General features: G+C 41.4%; 1 protein-coding gene across 1 annotated transcript; it reads right to left on the reverse strand.

The window, feature by feature from the left end:
• Positions 1-958: 958 nt before the first annotated feature.
• On the reverse strand, positions 959-27326 carry Fbxo33 (F-box protein 33). Its single transcript, XM_027419638.2, has 4 exons — positions 26395-27326; positions 6412-6522; positions 5047-5732; positions 959-2997 (listed from the first exon to the last, which is right to left on the reverse strand). The coding sequence occupies exons 1-4, from the start codon at positions 26994-26996 to the stop codon at positions 2726-2728; spliced, it is 1671 nt and encodes a 556-aa protein (XP_027275439.2). The 5' UTR covers positions 26997-27326; the 3' UTR covers positions 959-2725.
• Between the last annotated feature and the right edge of the window lie 521 nt (positions 27327-27847).

Here is a 27847-nt window from a genome sequence, read left to right on the forward strand (position 1 = left end):
AAGTAGGGTCTTAAACAGCCAAAGCTGGCTTCAGTCTCACTTTGCACCAGCAAAGGACTGTAGTGGTTTCAATAGGAATGGCCCCATTAGCTGATGTTTGAATATCTGGTGACCTGTTGATGGAATTCTTTGGGAATGATTAGGAGGTATGGACTGTCACTGAGTTTAGGTGCCATGGTTTTTGAATGAGAATGGTCCTCATAGCTCATATAATTGAATGCTTAGTCACCAGTTGGTAGAATGACTGAAGATTAGTAGGTGTGACCTTGTTATTGGTTTCCTGCTGGGGATGAATTTGAGGTCTCTAAAGCTGCTGCCAGGCCAAGTCTACCCGCATCCCCTGTCCCCAGCAGGTTGCCTGATCCAGGCAACTTGTTCAGCACCATGCCTGCCTACATGCTGCCATTCTCTTCACATGCTGATAATTGTCAAATCCACTGAGACTGTAAGCAAGCCCCTAGTTGGCACTTCCCTTTATAGGAGATGCCTTGGTCATGGTCTCTTCACAGCAATAGAACAGTAACTAAGTTATGGGGCTCTGATGCTTCAAAAGACCTCTGCCATGCTCAGGTCTTCCTGCCCCCTACTTGTGGATTAAGATGTGAGTTCTCAGATTTTCCTGCTCCCTTACAATCCTTCCACCTTCTTCAACTTTACCCCTCAGACACTGGAAGCCCGATTAGACACTTTCTTTAATAAGATGCCTTGTCATGGTGTTTTCTCACAGCAACAGATATAAGTTACTAAAACACTGACCTTGAACTTACGGTCTTCCTTTCTCCATCTCTAAGAGCCAGGGTTATAGGAGTGTGTCATCATGATGGACTTAAGTCTGTTTTGAAGCTTGCCTTTTCGCAAAGTGAAAAAAAAAAAAAAACTTTCTAAACTATGCAGCTTAAGAGTTTTATTTAAACACTGACAGTTTGTGTTTCATATACAAAAAAATACATTACAATGGTCACTTTTTAATGCTTTATTCATTGATTAAAAGAATATACATTTAACATAAACCATACAACATCAGTCATCAGGTCAAACATTCAGCTGGTTTCCTTACAGATTCTGTCAGGAGTTATTTTATCTGATCACATATACAAGGTAAAATCTCACCACATCTGGCATTTACACACACTGTGCCAGTGGATTCATACTACTGATGTACATATAAAATCCTCAAGGTAGGTGCTCACTGGACAAAACTGTGCACACCTGTCAAAAGGTCATTTAATATAAGATGGTAAAACCATTTGTAAAACATATAAACTTTTTCCATAAATAGAATCATATCTGGACATCTGTTGCATAAATTGTGTTTCCAAAGCTTACAATAGAGCAGCCAGGTCTCAGCACTGCTGGGCACCCATGTTGGCTACTTACTTTATTATTGCAGACTGTCCTTAACATTAAATGCACAACATTCGTACCTCTTAAAACTTGGGTCAGGTGGAAGTCTCACAGAGACCACGTCTGTACCGCGGTTGCCCTGAAACAGTTAAACTGGCTTTTAAAGCCGCTCAGATATAACAAGGTTTTAAAACATACTTCATGGAATGTTCTTCATGTATCATAGCAGCTCATACCTGTGATGGAACAAGCTTTTGGTTTTTCCTTCCTTTCCTTTACATTCACTATTCACAGTGAAACAGGTGCATTTTTTTCTTTTTTTTTTTTCTTTTTTCTTATTTTTTTTTTCATAGTTCTGAGGTTGCTGACTGAGCCACAGCACAGCTGTGTACCACAGGTCGAAATTCGACCTTAAATATTACAATCTAGCAGTATCTGGCTGGCCAAAGCAAGCCAGGCCCTGCCAGCATGTGGGCACTTCTTCATGTAAATCTATTCTTTGGCAGCTGACACTCGCGCTGACAGAGAGAATCCAGTGACTTGTTAGGGATTTCACGACTAATGTTGGTTTGCAAACCTGTGTGTCTACAGTTCTGTGCTTTGACTTAGCCTCAGAGGTTTCCCTGGAATATGGTTCTTTTCTTCCTTCCTCACTGTGTGACATCTGGGCTAATGAAGCTAACTTGAATGTAACAGGTGAAAAAAATTGATGTCAGATATAGTCTAAAAAGTCCAGCTATTTGAGTGTTCAGTTTATGTAAATGCATCTAAAAAGGGATTAAGCAATGTCTAACTTATGCTATATGAAATTCAGAATGGTAATTGGCAATATGAATTATTATATAGGGAATGAAAGTTAAACTCAGCTTTCTGTTACAGATAACTCATTTGGGACACTGTTTTCCCTTCTATTTCAAACCAAAGTCAATGAGATGCTATCAGAAGACATAGATGCAGTGCATTGCATACAAATCCACCCAGCTATGGATATCCATATATATATATATACGTATAAAAATATTAGGCTCCTGAGCTCTGGATTCTGACAAAGAAAGAATAAAAATGTCAACAAGGCAGAATAACTCAGTGAAAAACAAAGTTAGCCAGCAACCTCAGATAATCATTGGCTATTTGCCCTTAAGGTTTGGTAACAATCTCATTAACCGTGAAAGCCCTGTACATTGTCACTTTGAACTTCAAAAACCAATACCCGACTACGTTCTTTGATCAAGAAGTAGAATATACATATATAGTTCTATAAAGCTAATACTGATTAAACACAGCACAAAAGGGATTAGTTTACACTACTGAACAAAACAGAAAACCATAATGGGACCCTACTTGCATATCTGGCCACAGGAATTATACATTTTTAAAAAAGCTAAATGTCTTCGCTGAAGCTTTGCATCTCTCTGTAAAAATGACGATTTGGTTCAGTGAAGACACTGAGTGATTCAATGTCCAAGACTGCATGCCAAGGTTGACCAAGGCCCAGGGATACCTGCTCAACAAGGTTATTCACTGGATCCACATCCTGGTCGGCTAGTTCACCTTGGTCAAAATCAATGCTTTCTTCGGTGACTTCAAGCACTTTTAGATCAGAGCCACGAAGACGAGCAATGGCAATGAGGTTGTGTGCCCACACGGTGTAACCTTAAAGATAAGCAGAAGGCAACCCTGTCATTCTCTTCTGTTTTGAGAAGCTTCACATTTGTATTTCACCATGTTGGTCCTTTCCCCTTAAATCAAACTGAGAATAAAGAAACATGACATCCTATGCATTTCATACTATCTTTAAGAAAGCCATAGAGTGATGAGCTGTTAAGTGGTGTCTAATCTTATTCTGGTATTTCACTCAGCAAATAGACATTTAGAGTATAGGAATACATTTTTAACATTGGATAATAACTTACCATTAGGAACACATTTTATTTCCCACATAAGTCCCTATTAAAAATATATAGAACCAGGCAGTGGTGGCACACTCCTTTATCCCAGCACTCAGGAGGCACAGGCAGGCAGATCTCTGAGGTCAGCCTAGTCTACAGAGTGAGTTCCAGGATAGCCACAGCTACACATAGAAACCCTGTCTTGAAAACCAAAACAAACCAAAAAAACAACATAAAGTAAACTGGAATTTTTTCATCGTAAAACTCATTCCCTATGGCGTATCACAGTCCAAGTCATGACACTTGAAATTTTGAAAGCAACTGTTCATTATCAGAACTCATAGAAAACATAAGAATATGTGTCAGCTTCAGAACAGAGGTCACCTCTGGGAAAGAAAGGGAACAGATGATGAAGCTTTCCTTCTATGTAACACCCTGAAAGAAGAAAAAGCTTTTCAAGGGCTGGTTTGTTAACTTTTAAATAACCTGATGTTGGCAATTCCTGTTTTATTTTACACAATGTGCATGCATGTACATGTAGTGTGGGCACATATGTGTGTGCCTGCCCGTAGAGGTCTCAGGATGACACTGGGTGTCTTCCCTGATGACTTTCTGATTTATCTGTTGAGAGGGGATCTTGAAATTGAACCAGAGCTTGACCGGCTAGTCTAGCTAGACAGCTTGCCCAGGCAGGGGTTCTATTCTCTCTGCCTCAGTAGAGGACTTGAGACAGCTGCCAAGCTGTTAGGTAGGCTCCAGAGATCTGAGCTCTGGCCCCTCCCTGTACAGTAAGCACTTTATTTACTGAGCCATTTCATCCAACAACACCTTACTACTTTTAATATGGATGTTTCTGCTATTACCTGTCATTGTATGGCCCAAGTATAAAGCAAAACCTGAAAAGCACAATTGCAGATAAGTAAAATAGTTTCAAACACAATGAAAGAGTTAATATAGACAGCTTAACACATTCTTTGCTTCCTTTCTTATTTATTTATTTGTTGGGTTTTTTATTGTCATTTTTGTTTTTTTGGTTTTTTGTTTGTTTGTTTTGTTTTGTTTTGAGATAGGATTTCTCTGTGTAGCATCCCTGGTTGTCCTAGAATTAGCTCTGTAGACCAGGCTGGCCTTGAATAAACAGAGATCCGACTGCCTCTGCCTTTGAAATCCTGGGTTTAAAGGTGTGTGCCGCCATACCCTGCTTATTATTATTTTTCAAAAAGGTCTCACTATGCATCAAAGGCTGGCCTAGAGAGCACTTATGTAGCCCAGGCTGCCCTCTCAAACTCTTGACAAACCTCCTACCGAAGCCTCTCAAGAGCTGAGATCATGAATTTGTGACACCATGTACAGCTAAGACAATTTCATAGATTATTTTTGTAAATGGTTTTGAAGTAAAATGTTCTCTCAATTTATCTGAAAGGAACTCCATTCAAATAAGAATAGTATACATACTAAGATGAATGGCTAAGAAATAAACATGTACCTAACTAATACATTATTCAAAAACTATAATAAATCCATCAATACTAGAATCTAAAAGTTGAGGTGTAAATGTCAAAGCCACACTTTCCCTCCTCCTAAACATTTCTGGATCTTCTGGTTAGAGTGAATATACCCACTGTATGTGGTTACACATTTGTTTCTTTAGCTAAATTAGTATCAATTCCCTACGGCAGGAAAAACCATTAGAGAGGCCCTGAGATATAACACTCAAGTTTGAGACAGGACTTCCTAACTTGTGATATTTATCAGAATGAAATACTTTAAGGTATGATGTCAGTATCAAGTTACAGTGAACAAAACCACATACCATGAATTGCCAAAAGAGTGAGCTTTGTGCACCTCCATGCTAATAAAACCAACGGATCTTCATTCCTGTTGTCACTAAGATCTGGAAAACCAGACGTGTCAATGACATCATTCATCAATATAAAATGGGTGAGGAACTTGTCGTACTGCCTGGATATAAGATCAACAATAGCCCCTGAGACACAAGTGATGTAGCTGTCAAAGTGAACCCTCTCAAGTGGTATACTAGGCTTCAGAATCTTTAGCATGTCTTCCCCTTTGACATCAAAAGCCATTAGATAGACCCGAAGGCTGGAGCTCTTTCGTGATAGGGCTTTCCAGTGCTCATCGTTTGGCATGTTGTCTAATGACTTGTTCATCACTGAAACATTGTGGACCAGGAGAGACAGTCGCTGCAAAGGCACATGGTTGCTATCAGTTAAGACTCTTGCCATCTCAGCTGTAAAGTCACAGAAATCCAGGGCAAGTGAACGCAGATTTACAAACCGCTCTAGTTCAACTGCAGTGATAAGCGTGCTGTTGCCAGGAATATTGTTGTCCAGTAAACTCAGGTGTTCCATAGTATTGGCAATTGAGTTAGACAGAGACGACAAGGATGTTGGGGTCACTATTTCCAGCATAAACCCACAGGACAGCCATTTTAGTTGTCTACTATTGCTCAGTACTTCTTCAAACAGCTGCTGAATTCTACAAGGAAAACGTGACACAATGTTGTCACTAGCACTCAGCACTAATCTTTTAATGAAGACTTTAAAAAATGGGCAACACATATCATTCAATGTTGAGATATATTTTTTCTCATTACTTGATTTCTATCCAATCTACGAATGCAATTAAACTTTCATTACAATATAATAAATAAGATACATTAAACATGGAGAACTGTTTCTGAGAAAAACAGCATTTTTGTATTAACAATCCAGAAGAAAAGACTTACAGTAAAAGCAAGTGAAGCCTAACACATTTAAATAGCAGGAAGGGGCTATGTGAAGAGAGCTTTCTTCTGCAGAAGAATCCAGGTTCATTTACAGCCCCCACACAGCAGTTCACAACCATGAGTAACTCTAGTTCCCAGGGATCCAACACCCTCTTGTGACTTGTAGGAAACAGACATTCATATGGTACATGTACAGCCATGCAGGCAAACAATTAAAATGCATAAGATAAAATATTAGGAATTTATAAAGCAATATAAATTGCAGCATTCACATGGGATCTGGGAATGTGGACTGTAGGTTTACCTCCATATATATTTTTTTTTTTAAAGAAAACTAAGATCATTGTTCTTGATTGTGTCTCATGAGTTTTCAGTCAAAAGCTAGACTCACTATTAACACATGCCCCTGTAGAGTCACTGTGTACTTACTGCTTAATCTTCTTGCAGTCAGGGTCTACCCTGCTGAGGTCTGTGCTGGATAAACTTCCTTGCTGCTGGACAACACTCACATCTCCAAACAGACTAAACTTCTGGAGGTTCCTATGGGAGGAAAATGGTCAAAATGATTTCCCAAATGTTTACTACATTACACACAGTAAAATATGTAGAAAGGATATTCCAGAGGAGTTTCTACCTTCTAACTCACTTAGAGCCAAACCACCTTCAGACTGCTGTGCATGTTCAGAACAACAGTATGTATGGAGAAACAGCAAACATACTAAAGGAGGTGACTAGGTACAAAGCTTGTGCTCAAGCTTTAATGACTGTGGACAACACTGTGACCGAAGCCAAATGCTGAGCTCACAGGTCTCAGGTACAAGTAATGAGGCTACACAGGGAACAGGAGCACTTGAAGTTGTAAGAGATGTCAATCACAAGAACTTCTCAAGTCAGGTGGTAATGGTGCTCACCTTTGATCCCAGCACTGGGGAAGCAGAGGCAGGCAGTTCTCTGTGAACAGTTCAAGGCCATCCTGGTCTCTAAAGAGAGTTCTAGGTAGCCAGAGCTACCTCACAGAGAAACCAGGTCCCAAAAAAAACAAACCAAACCAAACAAAAACTCTGTAAAGATCCTTAAAGTTTTAGATAATTTCAGCTATAAAATACTTCTCTAATAGCAAAAGTCTAAATAAAATACAAGAAAGCAAATGAATAGTTAAGATACAAACTCCTAGATGGTAGTGTTAAGTTTCAAACCTGGGACAAATGGCTGAAGTGTCTATTCACATATCAAAGTGGACCTGGCTGGCAGGGTCTCCCAGTATCTCTCATTCCCTACCTGTCACAGGGTCTGGCTGGCTGCCCTGTCCTCTACCATGACCTCTCCAGCTTATGGTCTGGGCCACCCTTCCCTTTTATGAACAGACAATTGGTTAGCCACCCCCTTTTGTACCTGGTTCCCTCTCGCCCTTCTCCCTTCCCCTCCCCCTCTCCCCACAGCTCAGTGTGGCCATGTCCACTCTGGACTCTCCCAGATGTCCTTGTCCCTGCCTCTACCTCCATTCTCCCTTTTTATATGCAATAAACTTTCTCCTCCACCACACCTAGGAGCAGTCATGTCCTTTCCTTTCCTTTTCATTGATTTTCTTCATTCAGACAGCAGAAACCATGTAGAGATTTAACAACATAAAACTTAGGATAACTTTAATGGTAACTGTTTAATCTATGAAAGTGATTCAAACCAATGCAACACCATCAAAGTAAAATGTTAGAAGGACTGCTAAAGGAAACAATCTAACTTTTGTCCCTCAGAAAGTTTCAAATCGATCATTCTAGTAACTCAAGACAGCATCTCAATGATGGCTAGAAACAGTTTACTTTATAAAATATTCAAAGAAACTCAAAAAAAAAAAAAGAACTCAACATTTTTTCATATTGACAAAGGAACAGAAAGCTGCGCTTGTCAGACAGTGGACCCCTTTATTCTCAGCACTCAGAAGGCATAGATAGGCAGATCTCTCTAAGTTCAAGGCCAGCCTGGTCTATATAGTGAGTTCCAGAGCAGCCAGGGCTACACAGCTGTCTGAGACCCTGCCTGAAAACAAAACAAAACCTCCTAAAAAGAAAAACACCTCCCAACCAAATCAGAGAGAACTGAAATCAAAGGCGAAAGCAAAGAGCAAACCAAACAGAAAGAAAAGTACTCTTTTGAGAGCACTGGCATCTCACACACAACAGGCACAGCGTCACAGTTTGTAACTGTCAGCTTTGGAAGCATTTTCCACTTTGTCATTTCTTCATTCTAATTTGTCACATACAGAATTCTTATAACAGTTAATTCCTCAGAAGAAAAAAAATAAATACTTCTAAAAAAAAGTGTTAGAGGATGAGATTCTATAAAGTAAAAATTGCATCATTTTCAATTCCTTCTATTATTAGAGCAGTCATACAATCTGTGTTTTCCCCTTCAGTCCAACTGTCACTGGTGACTATTACATACTTTTAAGACATGTATTTAATTAAAAGACCTCGATCCAAAAAAGCATTTTAAGCAGATGGGATGGCACATGCTTGAAATTCTAGCACCTGGGAGGCTCAAGAGGGAATGCCATAAACTCAAGGCCAAACTGCTACACAATGAGTTCCAGACCAGCCTGTGGGAGATTTAGAGCCTGTCTCAGACAAAGGAAAACTCAGTAACAACAACAAAAACAGCAGCAGCAGCAGAAACACAGCCAATAAAATTCATGTAAAGGGTTGGAAGCGGAATGGCAACCAAGACAGAAGAAAGGTGAATAGCCCATGGAAACATGTTCTTCACTATCCCTCACCAGAGAAATGGATGTTGAAACCACAGTGGGATAACCACACATAGCCCCAGAAAGTCTAAAATGACAAAGATTTTAACACCAAGCGTGGGCAAAGATACAGAACGAAAACTCACACATGTTATTTCCACAGTGCAAAATGATACATTCAGAAAATTGTTCATCAATTTGTTTAAGAGTTAGATACAGATCAATAATTTCAAAAGTAATAACTTACCCAGGATAGATAAAAGAAAGTATATAAGAATTTCATTCAAAACTTCATAATAACTTTATTCATAATAGAAATTAAATTAGAAACAATTTAATTATTACCCAATTGGTAATATTCCACACAAAGGAATAAACAATAAAAAAGAACTAAGTGCTAATACATACTATAATATGGATATAAATTGCACTTATTAATTGTATATAATACAATTGTATTTTATCTGTATGAAATTATAGAACAATCATATAGCAGAGTTGGATCACTGTTTCCTTAGGGCAAAAGAGTAGAATTCATTAGATAAAAAAATGTTCTAAATCTTGAATTTAGCAAAATTAATCTGTAAACATCTACTGAGCTATACTCTTAAAAAATGAGTAAGGGGGCCTGGAGAGATGGCTTAGAGTCTAAGAGCATTAATTGCTCTTCCAGAGGTCCTGAGGTCAATTCCTAGGAACCACATTGTGGCTCACAGCCACTTAAAATGAGATCTGATGCCCTCTTCTGGTGTGCAGGCAACTATGTAGATAGAACACTATGCACAATAAATAAATTTATTTGTTTTTATTATTTATTTATTATTATTTATTATTATTATTTATTATTTATTATGCTCATTTTAAAAAATGAGCAAGGGACTGAAGAGATGGCTCAGCCATTAAGTGTGCTTACTGCTTTTGCGCATGACCTGGGTTCAGTTCTCAGCCTCCATGCAGAAGTCCGGGATGCCCTTTATCTTTAGTTGTGGACATCTAACTCTGCAGGCTCCAGAACACATGGGTTATACACACATACAATCAGGCATACACACATACAGATAAAATTAAATAAACCTTTTTGTTTGTTTTGTTTTCATCTCAAGTAGTCTCTGCTAATTTAGAAGGAAGTACCTTCTCAGCTTCTGAGATGAGAGCTCTCTGCAAATGAAAATACTTGTAAATCCAGTAAGTGCATTAGAGGTAAAGTCCACACATTTGTATTTAAGTTGAGAAACAAAAATGAAAGTGGGACTTAGTCCATTTCTTTGAATGAAACTAAGATGAACTGATTTTCATATTTTGAACTAAGACACAACACTGACATCAACATTAACACCTGCAGAGTTAATCATCTTCTTAGTGCATTTTCTGTTGCTATAACAAAATACCCCAGATCAGATAATTTACAAAAAAAATATCAAATTTACCTAGCACATAGTTCCAGAGGCTGGACAGTTAAAAGACAGGATGGGCACATTCTTGGTGCATCACACATGGGGAAGAAAGGGATAGGGGATCGTAGCGTGACCAGTCAAGCTCACCAGTTCCTGTCTCTCTTACTTTCAAAAGCTATTAATGCCAACATAGTTTTCCACTTACGACCTAATTCTAAGGATCTGCCAATGGCTCCATCTCCAAATCCACATGAATTTGAGGACTACGCTTTCTTTTAGAGAGGGGTCTCACTGGGTTTGGGCCCCAGCACCCACCTAGTGACTCAAAATTGCCTTTCACTCCAGTTCCATGGGACCCAATGCCCTCTTATGGCTTTTGCAGGCACTGAACGCACAAGGTGCATAGACATACATGCAAACAAAACACCCACACACATAAAACAAAGATCTAAAAGAAAACCTTCAACAGCTTAAAATGAGAAATCTGATATTTGCACAGCAAACAGATGCTGGGCAAGGGACCCCTGCACTAGCTCATTCACGGTACTGTGGTGGTGAATCATTTTAGGAGAGGCATTGTCATCAAATTTCTCCTCCAATGATAGCAGTAGCCACTGCATTTTTATATGGACAAGTCCTAAAGTTCTCCTCTTTCCACCAACCAAGTGATCACTGTGGAATGTTCCTTACACTGTGTGAATATGTCACTGTGACTGGTTTCATAAAGGAGCTGCCTGGCTAATAGCTGGATAGGATAAGGTTAGGGGGAGAGCCAAACAGAATGCTAGGAAGAAGAAGGGCAGAGTCAAAGGAGTAGCAAGCAGATGCAGAGAGAAACAAGATGGATATACGGTGCTGAGAAAAGGTACCAAGCCTCATGGCAAAGCCTAGATTAAAAATAAAAATATGGGTTAAGTGAAATGTAAGAGTTAGCTAGTAACAAGCCTGAGCTATTGGCCAAATATGTATAATTAATATTAAGCCCATGTGTGGTTGCTTTGGGAGCAGCTTGTGGGACAGAAACTTCTGCCACCCTGAGAATCATTGGGTCCAGGAAACTGCTGATGGCTGGGTACTGATTTATGCACCTGAGTCTATATGGGAGAAGAGTGGGCTCCACCACAGAGGGACATGGAGGACCCTAATAGCTGGGCCTGAGACCCACATGCTGGCCACGATTGAACACTTCAGTGTCTGTGCCCCATCCTGCCAACACAGACTTCCTTGGCCCTGCTGCTTTTTATGCTTTCAAAGTCCAACAGACAGGGTTAGAAATTCAGCTGGTTTGTAGGAGTTCCCATGCCCATATAATATAGCACACAGCCTATGGCATGAGACGGCATTTACCATAGTTAGCTGATCTTCCTTCCTTCCTTCCTTCCTTCCTTCCTTCCTTCCTTCCTTCCTTCCTTCCTTCCTTTTCTTTTTGAGAGAGGATCTATTTATGTTCTCTTAGCTGGCCCAGAGCTGGGTATGTAGACCAGACTGGACTTCAACTCACAGAGACCCACATGTCTCTGCCCCAAAATGCTAGTATTATAAGACATTGGCGCTTCCTTCCCATTCTTCCGACCTGATCCATAACGAGGTGAGTGACCCTCTGCTCTTGCCCAACTCCTGTCCAAAGCCCCATTAACCCTGACCTCTCTGGCCTGCCCCTGCCCCTGGTTGGGGTAGACCCGCCCAGGCAGGGAGGGCTCCCTGAATCTGGAAACACCCCACTCTTCCTTCCCGTTCCACCAACCTGACCCCTACTGAGGCCTAACACGGTCACAGTGAGGAGACTACCAGGAGAGGCAAGACCATCCAGAGCTGTGGACATTGAATCCCTGGCCCCCACACACAACTGGGTCACAAGAGGAGATAGAGAGACCCCACCTGCACCCACTGGAAGAAGATATGGGAAGAAGACAGAATAAGAGCACACTCAACAACAGAAAGACCAATATGACACCACCAGAAACCAGAATCTAGGGACTCCACACCAGCAAGATCTGAAAAGCTCCACACAAAAGATGAAGAGATGGACCTCAAAAATTATCTCAGCAAGATGATAGAGACCTTTAAAGAGGAAACAAGAAAATGCCTTAAAGAAATAGAAGAAAAAGCAAGTGAAAAATTATACGAAATGGAGGAAAAGACAAACTGAAAAAATTGAAGAAATGAACAAATCTCTTAAAGAATCTAAAGAAACCCAAGAAAAAACAACCAAACAAGTGAAGGAAGATCTTGAAACAGTTCAACGTATGAAAGCTGAAATAGACACAATAAAGAAAACACAGAATGAGGTGATGCTAGAAATGGAAAGGCTGGATAAACAATCAGGAACTAAAGATGGGAGTGTAACTAATAGAATTCAAGAGATGAAAGAGAGAATCTCAGTTATTGAAGACTCACTAGAGGATATACATTCATCAACCAAAGAAAACCTCAAGTCCAACAAATCCCTAACACAAAATATCCAGGAAATATGGGACACCGTGAAAAGACCAAACCTAAGAATAATAGGTATAGAAGAAGGTGAAGAAACACGCTCAAAGGTACAGAAAACATATTCAACAAAATCATAGAAGAAAACTTCCCCAACCTACAGAAGGATATGCCTATGAAAGTACAAGAAGCTTACAGAACACCAAACAGACTGGACCACAAAAAGAAGTCCCCCCAACACATAATAATCAAAACACCAAATCTACAGAATAAAGAGAAAATATTAAGAGCAGCAAAGGAAAAAGGCCAAGTAACATATAAAGGCAAACCAATCAGAATCACACCCGACTTCTCAATGGAAACTCTGAAAGCCAGAAGGTCTTGGATAGATACCCTACAAGCACTAAGGGAGCATGGATGTCAACCCAGACTACTGTACCCAGCAAAACTTTCAATCACTATAGATGGAGAAAACAAGATATTCCATGGCAAAAACAGATTTAAACAATACATATCCACAAATCCAGCACTACAGAAGGTTCTGGAAGGAAAACTCTAACCCAACGAACATGACCACACTCACAAAAAACACAGGCAATAGACAATCTAATTTTACCAAACAAAAAAGAAACAGGAGGGCGAAATCCACACGCAATGACACCAACAACAATAAATCTAAAACAAACAAGAACCAACAATCAGTGGACATTAATATCCCTCAATGTCAATGGTCTTAACTTATCCATAAAAAGATATAGGCTAACAGAATGGATACGAAGACAGAATCCATCTTTCTGGTGTTTACAAGAAGCACACCTCAACTTCAAAGACAGGCGTTACCTCAGAGTAAAAGGACGGGAAAAGATTTTCCAATCAAATGGGCTCAAGAAACAAGCTGGGGTAGCAATCCTAATATCCAACAAATTAGACTTCAAACTAAAATCAATCAAAAGAGATGAAGAAGGGCATTTCATACTCATCACAGGAAAAGTCCATCAAGATGAAGTCTCAATCCTGAACATCTATGCCCCAAATACAAAGGCACCCACATTTGTAAAAGAAACATTATTAAGCTCAAACCACACATAAAACCACACACACTTATAGTAGGAGACTTCAACAACCCCCTTACGCCACTAGACAGGACTACCAGACAGAAACTTAACAAAGAAACAAAGGATCTGACAGAAGTTATGACCCAACTGGGTTTAACAGATATCTATAGAACATTCCATCCAAACACCAAAGAATATACCTTCTGATCAGGGCCACATGGAACCTTCTCTACAATTGACCTCATAGTTGGCAGCAAAGCAAACCTAGACAGTTACAAAAGAACTGAAATAACCCCCTGTATCTTATCAGATCACAATGCTTTAAAGCTACAATTCAACAGCAATACAAATTACAGAAACCTACTTATTCGTGTTAATTGAATAACACCCAATTGCACCATTCCTGGGTTGAGGAAGAAATAAAAAACGAAATTAAAAACTTCCTAGAATTTAATGAGAATGTGGACACAACTTACCCAAACTTACGGGACACTCTGAAAGCAGTGCTAAGAGGAAAGGTCATAGCACTAAGTGCCCACATGAAGAAACTAGAGAAAAATCACATTAGAGAATTAACAGAACAACTGAAAGATTTAGAGCAAAAAGAAGCAAACTCTCCAAGGAGGAGTAGAAGCCAGAAAATAATCAACCTGAGGGCTGAAATCAATAAAGTAGAAACTAGGAAGACACTACAAAGAATCAATGAAACAAAGAGTTGGTTCTTTGAGATCAACAACATAGACAAACCTCTATCCAAACTAACCAAAAGGCAGAGACAGAGCATGCTAATTAACAAAATCAGAAACGAAAAGGGGGATATGGCATGAGACACTGAGGAAATACAGAGAATCTTCAGGTCATACTTTGAAAACCTGTACTCCACAAAACTTGAAAATCTAAAGGAAATGGACAGTTTTCTGGATACATATCACCAAAATTAATCCAAGAACAGATAAGCAGTTTAATTTGACCTATAACCCCTAATGAAATAGAAGCAGTCATCAAAAGCCTCTCAACCAAAAAAAGCCCAGGGCCAGATGGCTTCACTGCAGAATTCTACCAGAAATTCAAACAAGAGCTAATACCAGTACTCCTCAAACTGTTCGCACAATAGAAGCAGATGGGACATTCCCAAACTCTTTCTACGAGGCTACAATCACTTTGATACCCAAGCCACACAAAGATATAACTAACAAAGAGAACTACAGGCCAATATACCTCATGAACATCGATCCTAAAATACTCAATAAAATATTGGCGAATCGAATCCAAGAACATATCAGAAAAATCATCCAGTAGAAAAATCATCAAGTAGGCTTCATCCCAGGGATGCAAGGATGGTTCAACATACGAAAATCCATCAATGTAATCCACCATATAAACAAACTGAAAAAGAAAAACCACATGATCATCTCACTAGACACTGAAAAAGCCTTTGACAAAATCCAACATCCCTTCATGATAAAGATCTTGAAGAGAACAGGAATAACAGGAACATATCTAAACATGATAAACGCAATATACACCAAACCAATAGCCAACATCAAACTAAATGGAGAGAAACTCAAAGCGTTTCCTCTAAAATCAGAAACAAGACAAGGCTGTCCACTCTCTCCATATTTCTTCAATATTGTACTTGAAGTTCTGGATAGAGCAATAAGACAAGAAAAGGGGATCAAAGGTATACAAATTGGAAAGGAAAAAGTCAAACTTTCACTATTTGCAGATGATAAGATAGTCTAAATAAGTGACCCGAAAAACTTTACCAGGGAACTTTTACAGCTGATAAACACCATGAGCAAGGTAGCAGGATACAAAATTAACTCAAAAAAAAAAAAAAATCAGTAGCCCTACAATATACAGATGATAAATCCAATGAGAAAGAAATCAGGGAAACATCACTATCACAATATCCACAAGCAACATAAAATATCTTGGGGTAACACTAACCAAAAAAGTGAAAGACCTGTACAATAAGAACTTTGAGACTTTAAAGAAAGAAATTAAAGAAGATACCAGAAAATGGAAAGATCTCCCAACTTGGATAGGTAGAATCAAGAGTAAAAATGGCAATCTTGCCAAAAGCAATCTACAGATTCAACGCAATCCCCATCAAAATCCCATCACAGTTTTTCACAGACATTGAAAGAACAATACTCAACTTTATATGGAAAAATAAAAAACCCAGGATAGCCAAAACAACTCTTTACAATAAAGGATCTTCTGGAGGCATCACAATCCCTGACTTCAAGCTCTATTATAGAGTCAGAGTTCTGAAAACACCTTAGTATTCGCACAAAAATAGACCAATGGAATCAAATTGAAAACCCTGATATGAACCCACGCACCTACAAAGACCTTATTTTTGACAAAGGTGCCAAATCTATACAATGGAAAAAAGATAGCATCTTCAACAAATGGTGCTGACACAATTGGATTCGGACATGCAGAAGATTGCAGATAGATCCATACCTGTCACCATGCACAAAACTTAAGAGTAAATGGATCAAAGATCTCAGCATAAATCCAGCCACACTGAATCTTCCAGAAGAGAAAGTGGGAATTACCCTTGAACAAATTGGCACAGGAGACTGCTTTCTGAACATTATGCCAGTAGCACAGACATTGAAGTCTGCAATTTATAAATGGGACCTCCTGAAACTGAGAAGCTTCTGCAAGGAAAGGATACAGTCAGTAGGACAAAACAACCGCCCACAGAATGGGAAAAGATCTTCACCGATCCCACATCTGACAGAGGACTGATTTCCAAAATATACAAGGAGCTCAAGAAGCTAGCCACCAAAACAACAAACAATGAAATTAAAAAGTGGGGTGCAGAACTAAATAGAGAATAGTCAACAGAGGAATCTGAAATGGCTGAAATACACTTAAGAAAGTGCTCAAAATCTTTGGCCATGAGAGAAATACAGCTCAAAACAACTCTGAGATACCACCTCACACCTGTCAGCATGGCTAAAATCAACAATACCAATGACAATCTATGCTGGAGAGGATTTGGAGAAAAAGGAACACTCCTCCATTGCTGGTGGGAGTGCAAACTTGAGAGACCACTCTGGAAATCAATATGGCGGTTGCTCAGAAAAATGGGAATCAGTCTACTTCAAGATCCAGCAATTCCTCTCTTGGGTATATATCCAAATAATACACATTCATACAATAAGGACATATTTTCAACCATGTTCATAGCAGCATTGTTTGTAACAGCCAGAACCTGGAAGCAACCTAGATGCCCCTCAACTGAAGAATGGATAGAGAAAATGTGGTACATTTATACAATGGAGTACTACTCAGCAGAAAAAAGCAATAGAATCTTGAGATTCACAGGCAAATGGATGGAACTAGAAGAAACCATCCTGAGTGAGGTAACCCAGTCACAAAAAGACAAACATGGTATGTACTCACTCATATACGAATTTTAGACATAGAGCAAAGGATTACCAGCCTACAATCCTCTTCACCAAAGAAATTAGGAAACATGAAGTACTCTAGGGGATAAATGCATGGACCCCAGGAATGGGAAGGGGCAGGAACTCCTGAGCCAATTGGGAGCATGAGGGGAGGAGGAGGGGGTACTGCTAGAATGAGAGCAGGAGAAGAGGAGAGGAGAGGAGGAAGTGGAGGAGCAGAAATATTGAGTTGGGGGAAGAAAAGAGGAGAGCAGAATGAGAGCTACCATATTAGAGGGAGCCATTATAGGTCCGAGGAGAGATCTGGCACTAGGGAGACTTCCAGAGATCTACAAGGATGACAGGAACTGACATTCCAGGCATTGGTGGAGAGGATAATCTAAACACCCTTCCCCTAAAATGAGATTGAGGACTACTTTTTATGCCATCCTGGAGCCCTCATCCAGTGGCTGTTGGAAGCAGAGTCAGACACCCACAGATATACACTGAACTGAACTCTGGGACTTAGTTGCAGAGAGGGAGAAATGAAGATCGAAGGGGTCAGTACCAGGTTAGAGAAACTCCCAGATGTTGTCTTGGAGGCCAGTACAGGACTGTTCCAGACCCCTGAACATGAGGAGGCCTCTGCACTCTAGGAGGCCACTGGTAGTGGATTAGTATTTTTCCCTGGAATAAGAAGGGACTTTGAGAGTCCATCCCACGTGAAGGGATGCACTCTTGCCCTGGACACATGGGAAAGGGCCAACGCCCAGCCCAGGATGATGTGGTGGACTTTGTAGAGCCCCCATTGAGGGCCCTACCCTGCCTGGGGAGTAGAAGGTGGATGGGGGATAGGTCGGGGTGGGGTTAGAGGGGTGAGGGTGAGGGGAGGGAGAGGGAGAAGGGATTGACGTGAAACAAGCTTGTTCCTAATTTAACTAATAAAATAAATAAATAAATAAACAGATAGATAATTCCCTTCCAAGCCAAAAAAAAAAAAAAAAAAAAAAAAGACATTGGCACACCTAGCTTTGTTTTTGTTTCTTAATTTCTATGCTTTTAAATATCTGATCAGTTTCTGAACTATGTCTGCTTTCTCTCCTCTCAGCAGCAATGAGGACTGCGACTTCAGGAGACATCTTCCACTAAGATCCCTATGTAAAAGATACATATCCCAACAGATGTACAAATTTGCAGCGTGGAAACACCAGAAATATAAAGGCAAATACGAATGCTATTAAAGTTCAGTCTCTAAAACCCAATCAAATGATATTGAAATGGTTGAGATGTTAAGGAATTAAAACACTTTTAAAAGTGGCCAAGACTGAAAAGAAGATTCAAACAGGCATAAGGAAGTCAATTCAAGACTAGGATTAAAAATTAAACAACCTGTATAAGGATTCAGCAGAGGGAGATTCTAAAAGCCACTCGACACTACTCTTTCCTCATAGAAGCTCTGGTAATGACAATGTTTAGCAAAAGCATTTAGCAAAACAAATTTGACCCAGTGGGCAGCATACCATATGGATCCAGGGTATAGTGAAGGAACCGGCTTCCCTTTTGGCAGCCATAACAGCCGAACACGTGCTTGCCATAAACCTACCTTGGTCACGTAGAGGTCAGATGCCTGTCTCGTGACAAGGAACCCATCAGAAGTTAGTCACTAGAAAGTCAGATGCCTGTCTCGTGACAAGGAGCCAATCGGAAGTTAGCTGGTGGCGCTATGCTTTACGACCCTGGGTGTGCTTTACGGACAAGCGCACAGCAATGACGTAGAGAGCATAGCAACCACCCTGGGAGGGCCTATGAGCCATAACAACCAGTTGACCAATCAACACAGGGCAAGCCCTCCAAGCCTGGAGGCACACCAATCGTGAGCCTGTGCGTACCCCTAGACACTCCCCTTACGCTGCCCTATAAGATCTTTTGGGAGACCCAAGGAGCCGTCTTTTTCTAGCCGTCTGCCATGGCGGGTGGGTGAAAGACCCGAGCTAACATGGGGTTAGCTCGTAAAACTACAATAAAGCCTCATGCAGTTTGCATCAAGCTTTCGCCTCCATTCTGTGTTTGGGGTGGCCGCCGTCCTGGGCTAAGATTCTGGAAGCCTCAGCTTTCTGAGGGTCTTACATTAGCATACTAGATCAAGCAGGAGAGAAGTATCAGGAAACATCTAGAATTCCCAACATGACTAGAAAAGAACATCTCCCTGTGAAGAATCCAGAGCAAAGAAAGAATACACAAAGCTGCAAGGGAGAAGCTACACAGGCAAACCTGCCAGCATCACAGCAGACCCCTCGGGAGAAATGCAAAGGCCAAAGAGTACAGGGTGATGTGCTTCTAGCTCAAGAATAAACAACTGCAAGCCAAGGTCTCTGTATCTAGCAATGGTATCCGTTATCGCTTAAATGGATGGACCAAACAGGCTCCAGGATAAGCACAAACTAAGCAATTCCTGATCTCTTAAGTCAGCACCACACAAAATAATTAAAAGATCACTATGTACAGATGAGAAAGACTGTCACAACTATAAAAGCTAAGAACAAACTTAGTAAGAAATGAACATAAATCTGGGCATTGGTGCCTCATGCCTTTAATCCCCACACTTGAGAGGGAGAGGCAGGTGGATCTCTGTGAGTTTGAGGCCAGCCTGGTCTACAGAGATAGTTCCAGGACAGCCAGGACTACACAGAGAAACCCTGTCTTAAAGAAAGAAAGAAAGAAAGAAAGAAAGAAAGAAAGAAAGAAAGAAAGAAAGAAAGAAAGAAAGGAAGGGAAAAAGAACATAGTATAGGAAAGAATCAAACACATTGTAGTCAGTAGGCCAGCAAACCTTTAAGACAGGTAAGAGAGAAAGAAAAGTCAACCAGGAAACTACTGCAACACAATTGCAGGAATTTAACACACACTTCTCAATAAAAACCCTAAATGGTGGTCAGTCTCTAATTCAAACAAGCTTAATAATAAGACCAACATGGTCTTCAATCTCCAATTTAAAAACACAGATTGGCTTAAATGGATTTGTGAGAAAGCTCAGTTGGTACAGGTGCTTGCATGTAGGCTTGATCTGAATTTAAACCCCAGTAAGACAAGAGGAAAGAACCAACTGCCAGAGTTGTCTCTGACCTTCACACATGTGCCCCTACGCACACACAGGAAATAATAAACACACCCACAAGCCTCTAGCCCTTGACAACCACTGATCTGTTTACTATCTCCATAGTTTTGCCTATTGTATAATTTTATACATTTGAAACCATCCAACATGTAGTTTTTTAGACTGTTTTATTTAGCAATACACTTTGAAGCTTTTCAGTCTTTTCATAGTTTAAGAGCTCATACTTTTGAGCACTGAATAATATTTTATTATCTAGATTACCAGTTTATTCATCCACTTATGTAAGGCATATTGACTGCTTCTAAGTTTTGGCAATCATTAATACAGCTGCTATAAATATCCTTATGAAGGTTTTCTGTGTGGACATACATTATATACCAAGAGGTAAGGATGCAAGATAACACATAATTGCAGTTTTGAAAAAAAAATAAAAAAATCTCTCTCTCTCTCTCTCTCTCTCTCTCTCTCTCTCTCTCTCTCTCTCTCACACACACACACACACACACACACACACACACACACACACACTCTTGGTGTGTCTGCAAAGGGTTAACTGAAGCAAGGAAGCCCCATCCTGATGAGATTTAGATTAATGGCACAGGCCTTTAATCCAAGCACTTGGGATGCAGAGACAGGTGGATCTCTGTGAGTTTGAGGCCAGCCTAGCCTGATCTATGTTAATCTTATACATTTTTATGCCTTGAGAAAAGCTGCTAGAAGTCAATATAAAACCAAAGGATTATGAGATTAGTGGCAGCGCAATAGTCTTTAAATATTTGTTTTTCTTCTGTTCCGTATCAGGTGGCTCTTCCGACATGAGACAGAGATTTTTTTTATTTTTCTTTAACAAGCATGCTTGGTTTTAGAGAAGAGAGCTACACTCCAACTCAAAAGCCAGCTTTAATCTTTAATTGAACTGGGACTATAAAAGAACCATTTGCATATGTCTGTAGAGAAAAGCAGAAACAAACATTTGGGAAGATTTATGACATTTTATAATGTTGGAAATATGATATATCAATTTAATTCTTTTCCTTGGGATAATTTTTCTGGATTATTTGTCCCTTTTCTTCAGATGTCTCAATTGATCTCCAAATTCTTTAGCTGGATCCCTTTATTCTCCTGAAAATACAAAAATAAGACTCTTCTCCAACCCTAAATTTTTGGAGAGGTTCTCCTTTGGCAATTTATATGTGATCAAATGAAAAACATTTGTTAGTTTTATAGTTAGTTTAAACAGGCATGTTGTTTGGATGAACTATAGTCTCTTCTAACTAAGAGATGCCTTGTTAAAATCTAATTCTTATCAATTATAATGGTATCCATATTTTCTTTACCAGTGGAAACAAAAGCAAAATCTCTTCCCCAATGTAACACATGTCCTGGTTTCCATACAGAGGTGAAGATATCGTTAAAGTGTATCGGCTGGCTGATTTTTTTTTTAAGATTTTATTTATTTATTATGTATACAACATTCTGCTTCCATCTATATCTGCACACCAGAAGAGGGCACCAGGTCTCATAATGAATGGTTGTGAGCCACCATGTGGTTGCTGGGAATTGAACTCAGGACCTCTGGAAGAGCAATCAATGCTCTTAACCTCTGAGCCATCTCTCGAGCCCTCAGATGGCTGATTTAATTCAGTAGTTTTTTCTATTATCCAATGTCTCTCTGAAGCTGTTCTTCCTTTCTCATTAGTATTCAGAAAATTCAAAGTTAATAAAGTAGTATGCAATCTATCTTTGCGGTTCTTTATCATCCTGTTAATTTAGCATATCCTTTAGAGTTTGACTTAATCTTCCCATAACTTTCTGCCCTGTAGGATTGTGTGGTATACCTGTAATATGTTTTATATTATAATAAGCAAAGCACTGTTTCATTTTCTTAGAGACATATGCTGGAGCATTGTCTGTCTTTATTTGTGAAAGTGTATCCATGATGGCCATGATGTCTAGAAATTGTGGAATTACCGAATCAGTCTTTTCTGAACTTAAAGCAGTTGCCCATTGAAAGCCTGAATAAGTATCAATGGTATGGTGTACATACTTTAATTTTCCAAATTCTACATAATGGAACACATCCATCTGCCAGATTTCATTCATTTGAGTACCCTTTGGGTTATTTCTTGCAGGTAGTGGACTTTGGTTGTATAAAGATCAAGTAGGACAAAGCTGGGTATTGGTGCCGCACATTTTTGGCAAATGCAGGCAGATCTCTGTGAGTTCGAGAAAGGCCTGGTCTACAAGAGCTAGTTCCAGTACAGGCTCCAAAGCTACACTACACAAGACCTCTGTTCTTGTAATATTGTTGTTGTATTTGAATAAATGTATTTCATGTATTTCAGGCTTAGTCCCCAGCTGATGATCTGTTGGGGAGGGTTAGAGGTGTGACCTTGGTGGTGGCTGTATGCTGGGGTGAACATTGAAGTTCCAAAAGCCTGTCTGCTGCCTGTGGATCAGGATGCAAAACTCTGAGCTACCTTCCCAGAACCACGTCTGTCCATCTATCTGCCTGCCATGATGACAATGGACTCATCCTCTGAAAAGCAAGCCCTCAAGTTCAATGCTTTCTTTTATGAGTTGCCTTGGTCATGGAATCTTTAAGATATAAAGTGACTAAAACAATTGTACAAGGTGATTCCACAAGCTCATATAACCTCATCTTTCTTCCCTTCTTCCTCTCAGTTTTTCCTGACATGGCTTAGTTATTCATTTGCCCTGGTTGTCACTCTTTCCAGGATAAAAATCCTGTGAGGTTCAGGCCATGGAACTAACTGTTCCTCCTTGTACTTAGAACATTATTTGCATCTCAGGGCAGCTCTTGTCCTTCACCATACAGCTATAAATGCCTTCTCCAAAGAAGTCTTTGTGTACCATGCTACCCACCTTTGCAACTACAATCACTACTACAATCTGTTATAATCTACTTTTGGAAACTAGTCACCATGTGTATGGATGTGAGTGCATGTGTATAAAGGCCACACTTTTTAAAGAAAGGTCATCTCACTGAGATCTGTGTACATCCAATAGGCTAGACTGACTGGCCAGGGAGCCCCAGGGATTTCTTACTGAAGCTCCGAAACACTGCATGAGGATCACCATTCCTGATTTTTCATGTCAGTGCTGGGGATTCAACTCAGATCCTCGTGTATGTATGGCAAGGACTTAACAAACTGAGCCCACTCCCCAGCTCCAAATTCCTTTTGTTATTAGATTTTCACAAGCACAAGACATCTTTTATTTGGGTAATGTCTCCATAGAAAGTAGATGTCCTAAGAACAAGGAGTTTGTGTATACCCTCTGGCACACAGAAGCCTTTTGATAATTTGAAAAAATCAAAATACCCTATATTTTCTTTAATTATCACTTTGGGTCTCAACTTAGGAGAACTGTTCCAAGACTGCTTCAAGAAAATACAACATAAAAGTGGATTTAATTACTTCACTCAAGTTTAAGACAGAATTATTTTTTTCTCTTTGAGTTTTATATCCTATTCTCTATAAATTTATCAACACATATAAGACTTTACTATGTACTAGAGAGAAACTCAGATCGTGTTCATAGCAGCCTCTATTCTCAGTGATATTTATGTTATCTTTGGGGAAGATAAGGTCAGTTTTAAGGGTTGGAGCCTGTTTGGGAATGCACAGACTCACCCATCTTCTCTACAAGCACTACTTCTTGAGCAGTATGAATTGGTCAGTCACCACATTTTCTTTTTTTTTTAATTCTATAAATGAACTTTTTAAAGGAAGGAATAATCAATGAGCTCATCAAAATGAAAGCTGACTTATATGGTATTTGTTACTTGCTGGGAAACATTTTCTTTCAAGGTAAGTAAGGCTCAAATTTGATGGAGACAACACCTTCAACTTCAAGGCATCCTCATCATCTGAGATAGTATCTGACATGGCTAAAGAAACTAACTTGCTGGGTGTTGGTGGTGCACTGCTTTAAACCCAGCACTTCAAAGGCAGAGACAGGTGGATCTCTGTGTGTTAGAGGCCAGCCTGGTCTACAGGGAGTTCTAGGACAGAGAAACCCTTACTCTAGAAACAAAACAAAACAAAACAAAAAAAGAAAAGAAAGAAAGAAATATTACCTTGAGATTTTATTGATGTATATCTACTATACGAACTAATTGGTTTCCTGATGACATTTTATACATGAATATAATGTAAGTGATTATGTCCACCTCCCATCGCCCTTTGCTGTTCCCCTTTCCACTTCTGCTGGTCCCTTCGACTTTCTAGACAACTTCTACTTTATATTTATTTATAGTTGAAATACATACAGAAGAAAATGTGATACTTGTAGTCCCGATCTGGCAGATCTTTCATTTCATGCATTTTTCTGCAAAGGATGTCGCTGCTCTTCACACCTAAAGAAAATTCTCTTGTGGATACATCTCATTGATCCATTCAATCACGTCTTGATGGGCATCCAGGCTGACTTCATTTGTGATTACTCAGAGTAGCACAGCAGTAAACATGGATGTGCAAATATCTCTGCTATGTGTGGTGTGTTGGATGCATGTGTGGTGCATGCACATGTATGCAGCTGTGCATGCTCATATGCATGTTCATGCACACAGACGCCAGAGGAGGCTATTGACTATCTTGACACAGTGTCCTTCACCCAACAGGAAGCTCACCTTTTCTGCTAAGCTGGCTGGCATGTGGGTTCCTAGGATCTACCTGTGTGTGTCCTCTGAGGTTACATGGGTGCTGAGATTTAAACTCAGGTCCTTAGGCATCCACAGCAAATACTCTTACTCACTAGGCCATTTGTGTTTTTAACAGGACTTGTTGTGTTATTATGTCTTAGTAGGATCGCAATGAGAAGTATGATTTTTGCCCATATAAGTCAAACAGCAATCTAAGAATTAACAGACTTTTAAAAATTGATTCTTTGTGGATTCCCCATCATGCTTAGTAGACTTTGTTACTGAGATAGTGCTGAAATTTGGGTATGGATTATTCTCCAAGTCCAAGTGTTAAAGTAGGCCTGAGCAATTCTCGAGGGTGGCAGAAAACTCTAAAGATGGGATAGCTCCAAAAGCAACAGGGCCAACTGACCCTGAATCCTTCAAAATGGTAAGCCAAAACATTCACTCATTCATTTTATGAGTCAGGATTTCTCTGTGAAACAGCTCTGGCTGTCTTGGAACTTGATTTGTAGACCAGGCTGCCTGGAACTCACAGAGATCCTCCTGCCTCTGCCTCCCAAGTGCTGGAATTAAAGGTGTTCACCACCACCATCAAGGTCAGTAGTTTTTGATCACAGAATCACAAATGTCACTAAAAGCACACATAATAAAAAAGGCACAGGCTTTACTAAACTTTAGTAAACTAAAGAGAGTGAATAAGAAACTTAGTTTAATGCAGGGCAGTGGTAGCACAGGACTTTAGACCCAAACAGGAGACAGGGGCAGGTGGATCTCGAGTTCTTTGCCACCCTGATCTACAAAGTGAGTTCTACGACAGTCAGAGCTACACAGAAAACAAAAAAAAACAAACAAACAAACACAACAACAACAAAAAATAAACCTAAGTTTAAAATGGTGTTGTTAAGCTTAAGTCTCATTTATATTTTTACCATTTCAATACTTTCAATATTAGAGTATTGAGACATTCCCCAAAATAAAGATGATTTTTAACTTATTTCCAAACATATAAACAGGCTTTTCTTTGAGAAAGGGTGTTGTTTATCCCAACTTGACAATCAACTAGCTAAACAACCGAGACTGACCTTGAACTCCCTTTGTATATCCCGCTGGCCTCGAACTCACATAGATCCACCTGACTCCCTAGTGCTGGGATTATAGCCATGAGCCACAAGTCACCACGCCCGGCATAAGATTTCTTGTAGATTAATTCTTATGATTATGGACACCAGCAGTAAAGCTACTCACTCCCTCACTAGGAATTACTATTACCAATGGTCAAGCACAGAATGAAGAAAACGGCCTTGTTTCTTGCACAGGCGTCACTCAACTCACAACTCTTCCCACGCATAAAATACAATGAAACTGCCCGGTAGCTCTATCTCATGGCCAAGAACGAATGAGTGAACAGTGCATGGGAGGCGCCTGGAATGGTGTCAGATAAAGTGCCAGGCCAAGTCCCATTATCACCTCTTGTCTCAGGACACAGCCGGGTCAGGACCGAGAGCTGCATCTACTGAAGGCCACGTTGGGACCGGCCGGCGTAGCCCAGGGGTCTTGCCCAGGCGTGGGAAGGGAGAGACCCTCGCGGTCCCCACGCGAGCCTACCTGTTGTTGCGGATGCTGAGCAGCACGCACAACACCAGCTCCAAGTAGACGCGCAGCACTTCCAGCCAGCGAGAGGAGAGCCGCAGGGCCTCGCCGTCCTCGCCCTCGGTGCCCATGTCGGCGCCGCCCCCGCCGCCGCCGTCGCCCGGGCCGCCGCCTCCGCTCAGGGAATTCTCCGCGGCGAACTCGACACGCAGCTCCCGCACGAACCAGCCGCACTTGCGCATGAGGAACTCCAGCCGCGGCTGCTCCGCGGGCGAGACGCGGAGGCAGATGCGGAGCTGGGGCCACAGCGCCGGGTAGAAGAGGCACTCGCGCCAGTGCGAGCAGGAGGCTGAGGCCCGCAGCCGGTCGGGCGGCGACAGAAAGGAGAAGATGTGCACGATGAGCTCGCTGGGCAGCGACGCGGCGCCGGCCGCCTGCCCGCACAGAGCCATCCGGCCGGGCCGCCCGCCGCCCGCCGCCGCCCGCCCGCGCAGTCCTCGCAGCAGCCCCCGCAGCCGGCGCCGCTGCCGCCGCCGCTGCCGCACCACCCGGGCGGCCCCGGAACGGGTTCGCGCTCCCGGCGGTCGGGGCTGCGGCACTGACAAGAACAACAACATCAATGACAAGGAAGAAGGGGGCGGAACCGCCGGGCGCCTCGGCGGAACCAAGTGCACCAAGACTTGGCGGAGAGGGGGACTAGCTCGGGCGGGGAGGCCTGCTCGCCGCCAGCCGCCGGTCTTCCGTAGCGCACGTAAGGGCGTCCCGGCCAGCCCACCGAACAACCTCGACAGCCTCGCTCCAACGGACCCGAGGCCCGGAGATGGACGAGCTGTCTCTGAGAAAACCGCAATTCTCCCCGGACCCGGACCCGGAGGCCGGGGAGTGGTAGGGACTGAGCTTGACGTCAGCGGCGCGTGGCGGAGCCTGGCGCTGCTGCGCGCGACTTCCGGCACCAGGAAGCTCCTGCGTCCCTGGAAAGAGGGGCACGTGATCCAGGACGCCAGCCGACTGGAGGGCGTGGCTGGCGGCGAGGGGGCGTGGCCACGCGGAGCGCCCCTGCAGGCTGAGTCCAGCATTTGGAGTTTGCGCGGCAGCGCCTCTGAGTGATGCGAAACTTCCCGACACTTTCTCATGCCCTCAGCTGAGGTCGCGGAGCCCAGGACCCGCACCGATGTGTCTTTCTCCGTCCTCCTTGCTCGGAGTACGACAAAGTCGACTACCAAGAGGGCAGGTGTAGGCGGCACGCGGACCGGCCTCCCACGACGTACAAGGCCTCTTCCGCCCCAGTGAGGAACAAGGAGTGAGGACAGCGCCACCCCTTGTCCTCAGAGGGGCAGGAAGCAAAAAGGCTAATGCTTTTCACCTTTCGGGCAGGTACCCAGACTTAGGCTCTCTGGACCTGGTCTGCAAAACTTCTGTGTAATTAATATGTTTTTTCAGTAGCTAACGATCATTTAGTGGTAACAAT

Source organism: Cricetulus griseus, chromosome 5 (genome assembly GCF_003668045.3).
Source record: "Cricetulus griseus strain 17A/GY chromosome 5, alternate assembly CriGri-PICRH-1.0, whole genome shotgun sequence".
Taxonomy (NCBI): Eukaryota; Metazoa; Chordata; class Mammalia; order Rodentia; family Cricetidae; genus Cricetulus; species Cricetulus griseus.

Excerpts from the sequence above, each read along its gene's own strand:
- Fbxo33 (XM_027419638.2), bottom strand. The coding sequence starts at position 26,996 with ATGTTGTTGTTCTTGTCAGTGCCGCAGCCCCGACCGCCGGGAGCGCGA. Across the intron at positions 5,733-6,411 it reads GACTGCAAGAAGATTAAGCA|AATTCAGCAGCTGTTTGAAG; the intron begins GTAAGTACACAG and ends TTTTCCTTGTAG. Across the intron at positions 2,998-5,046 it reads CACTCTTTTGGCAATTCATG|GTTACACCGTGTGGGCACAC; the intron begins GTATGTGGTTTT and ends CTTATCTTTAAG.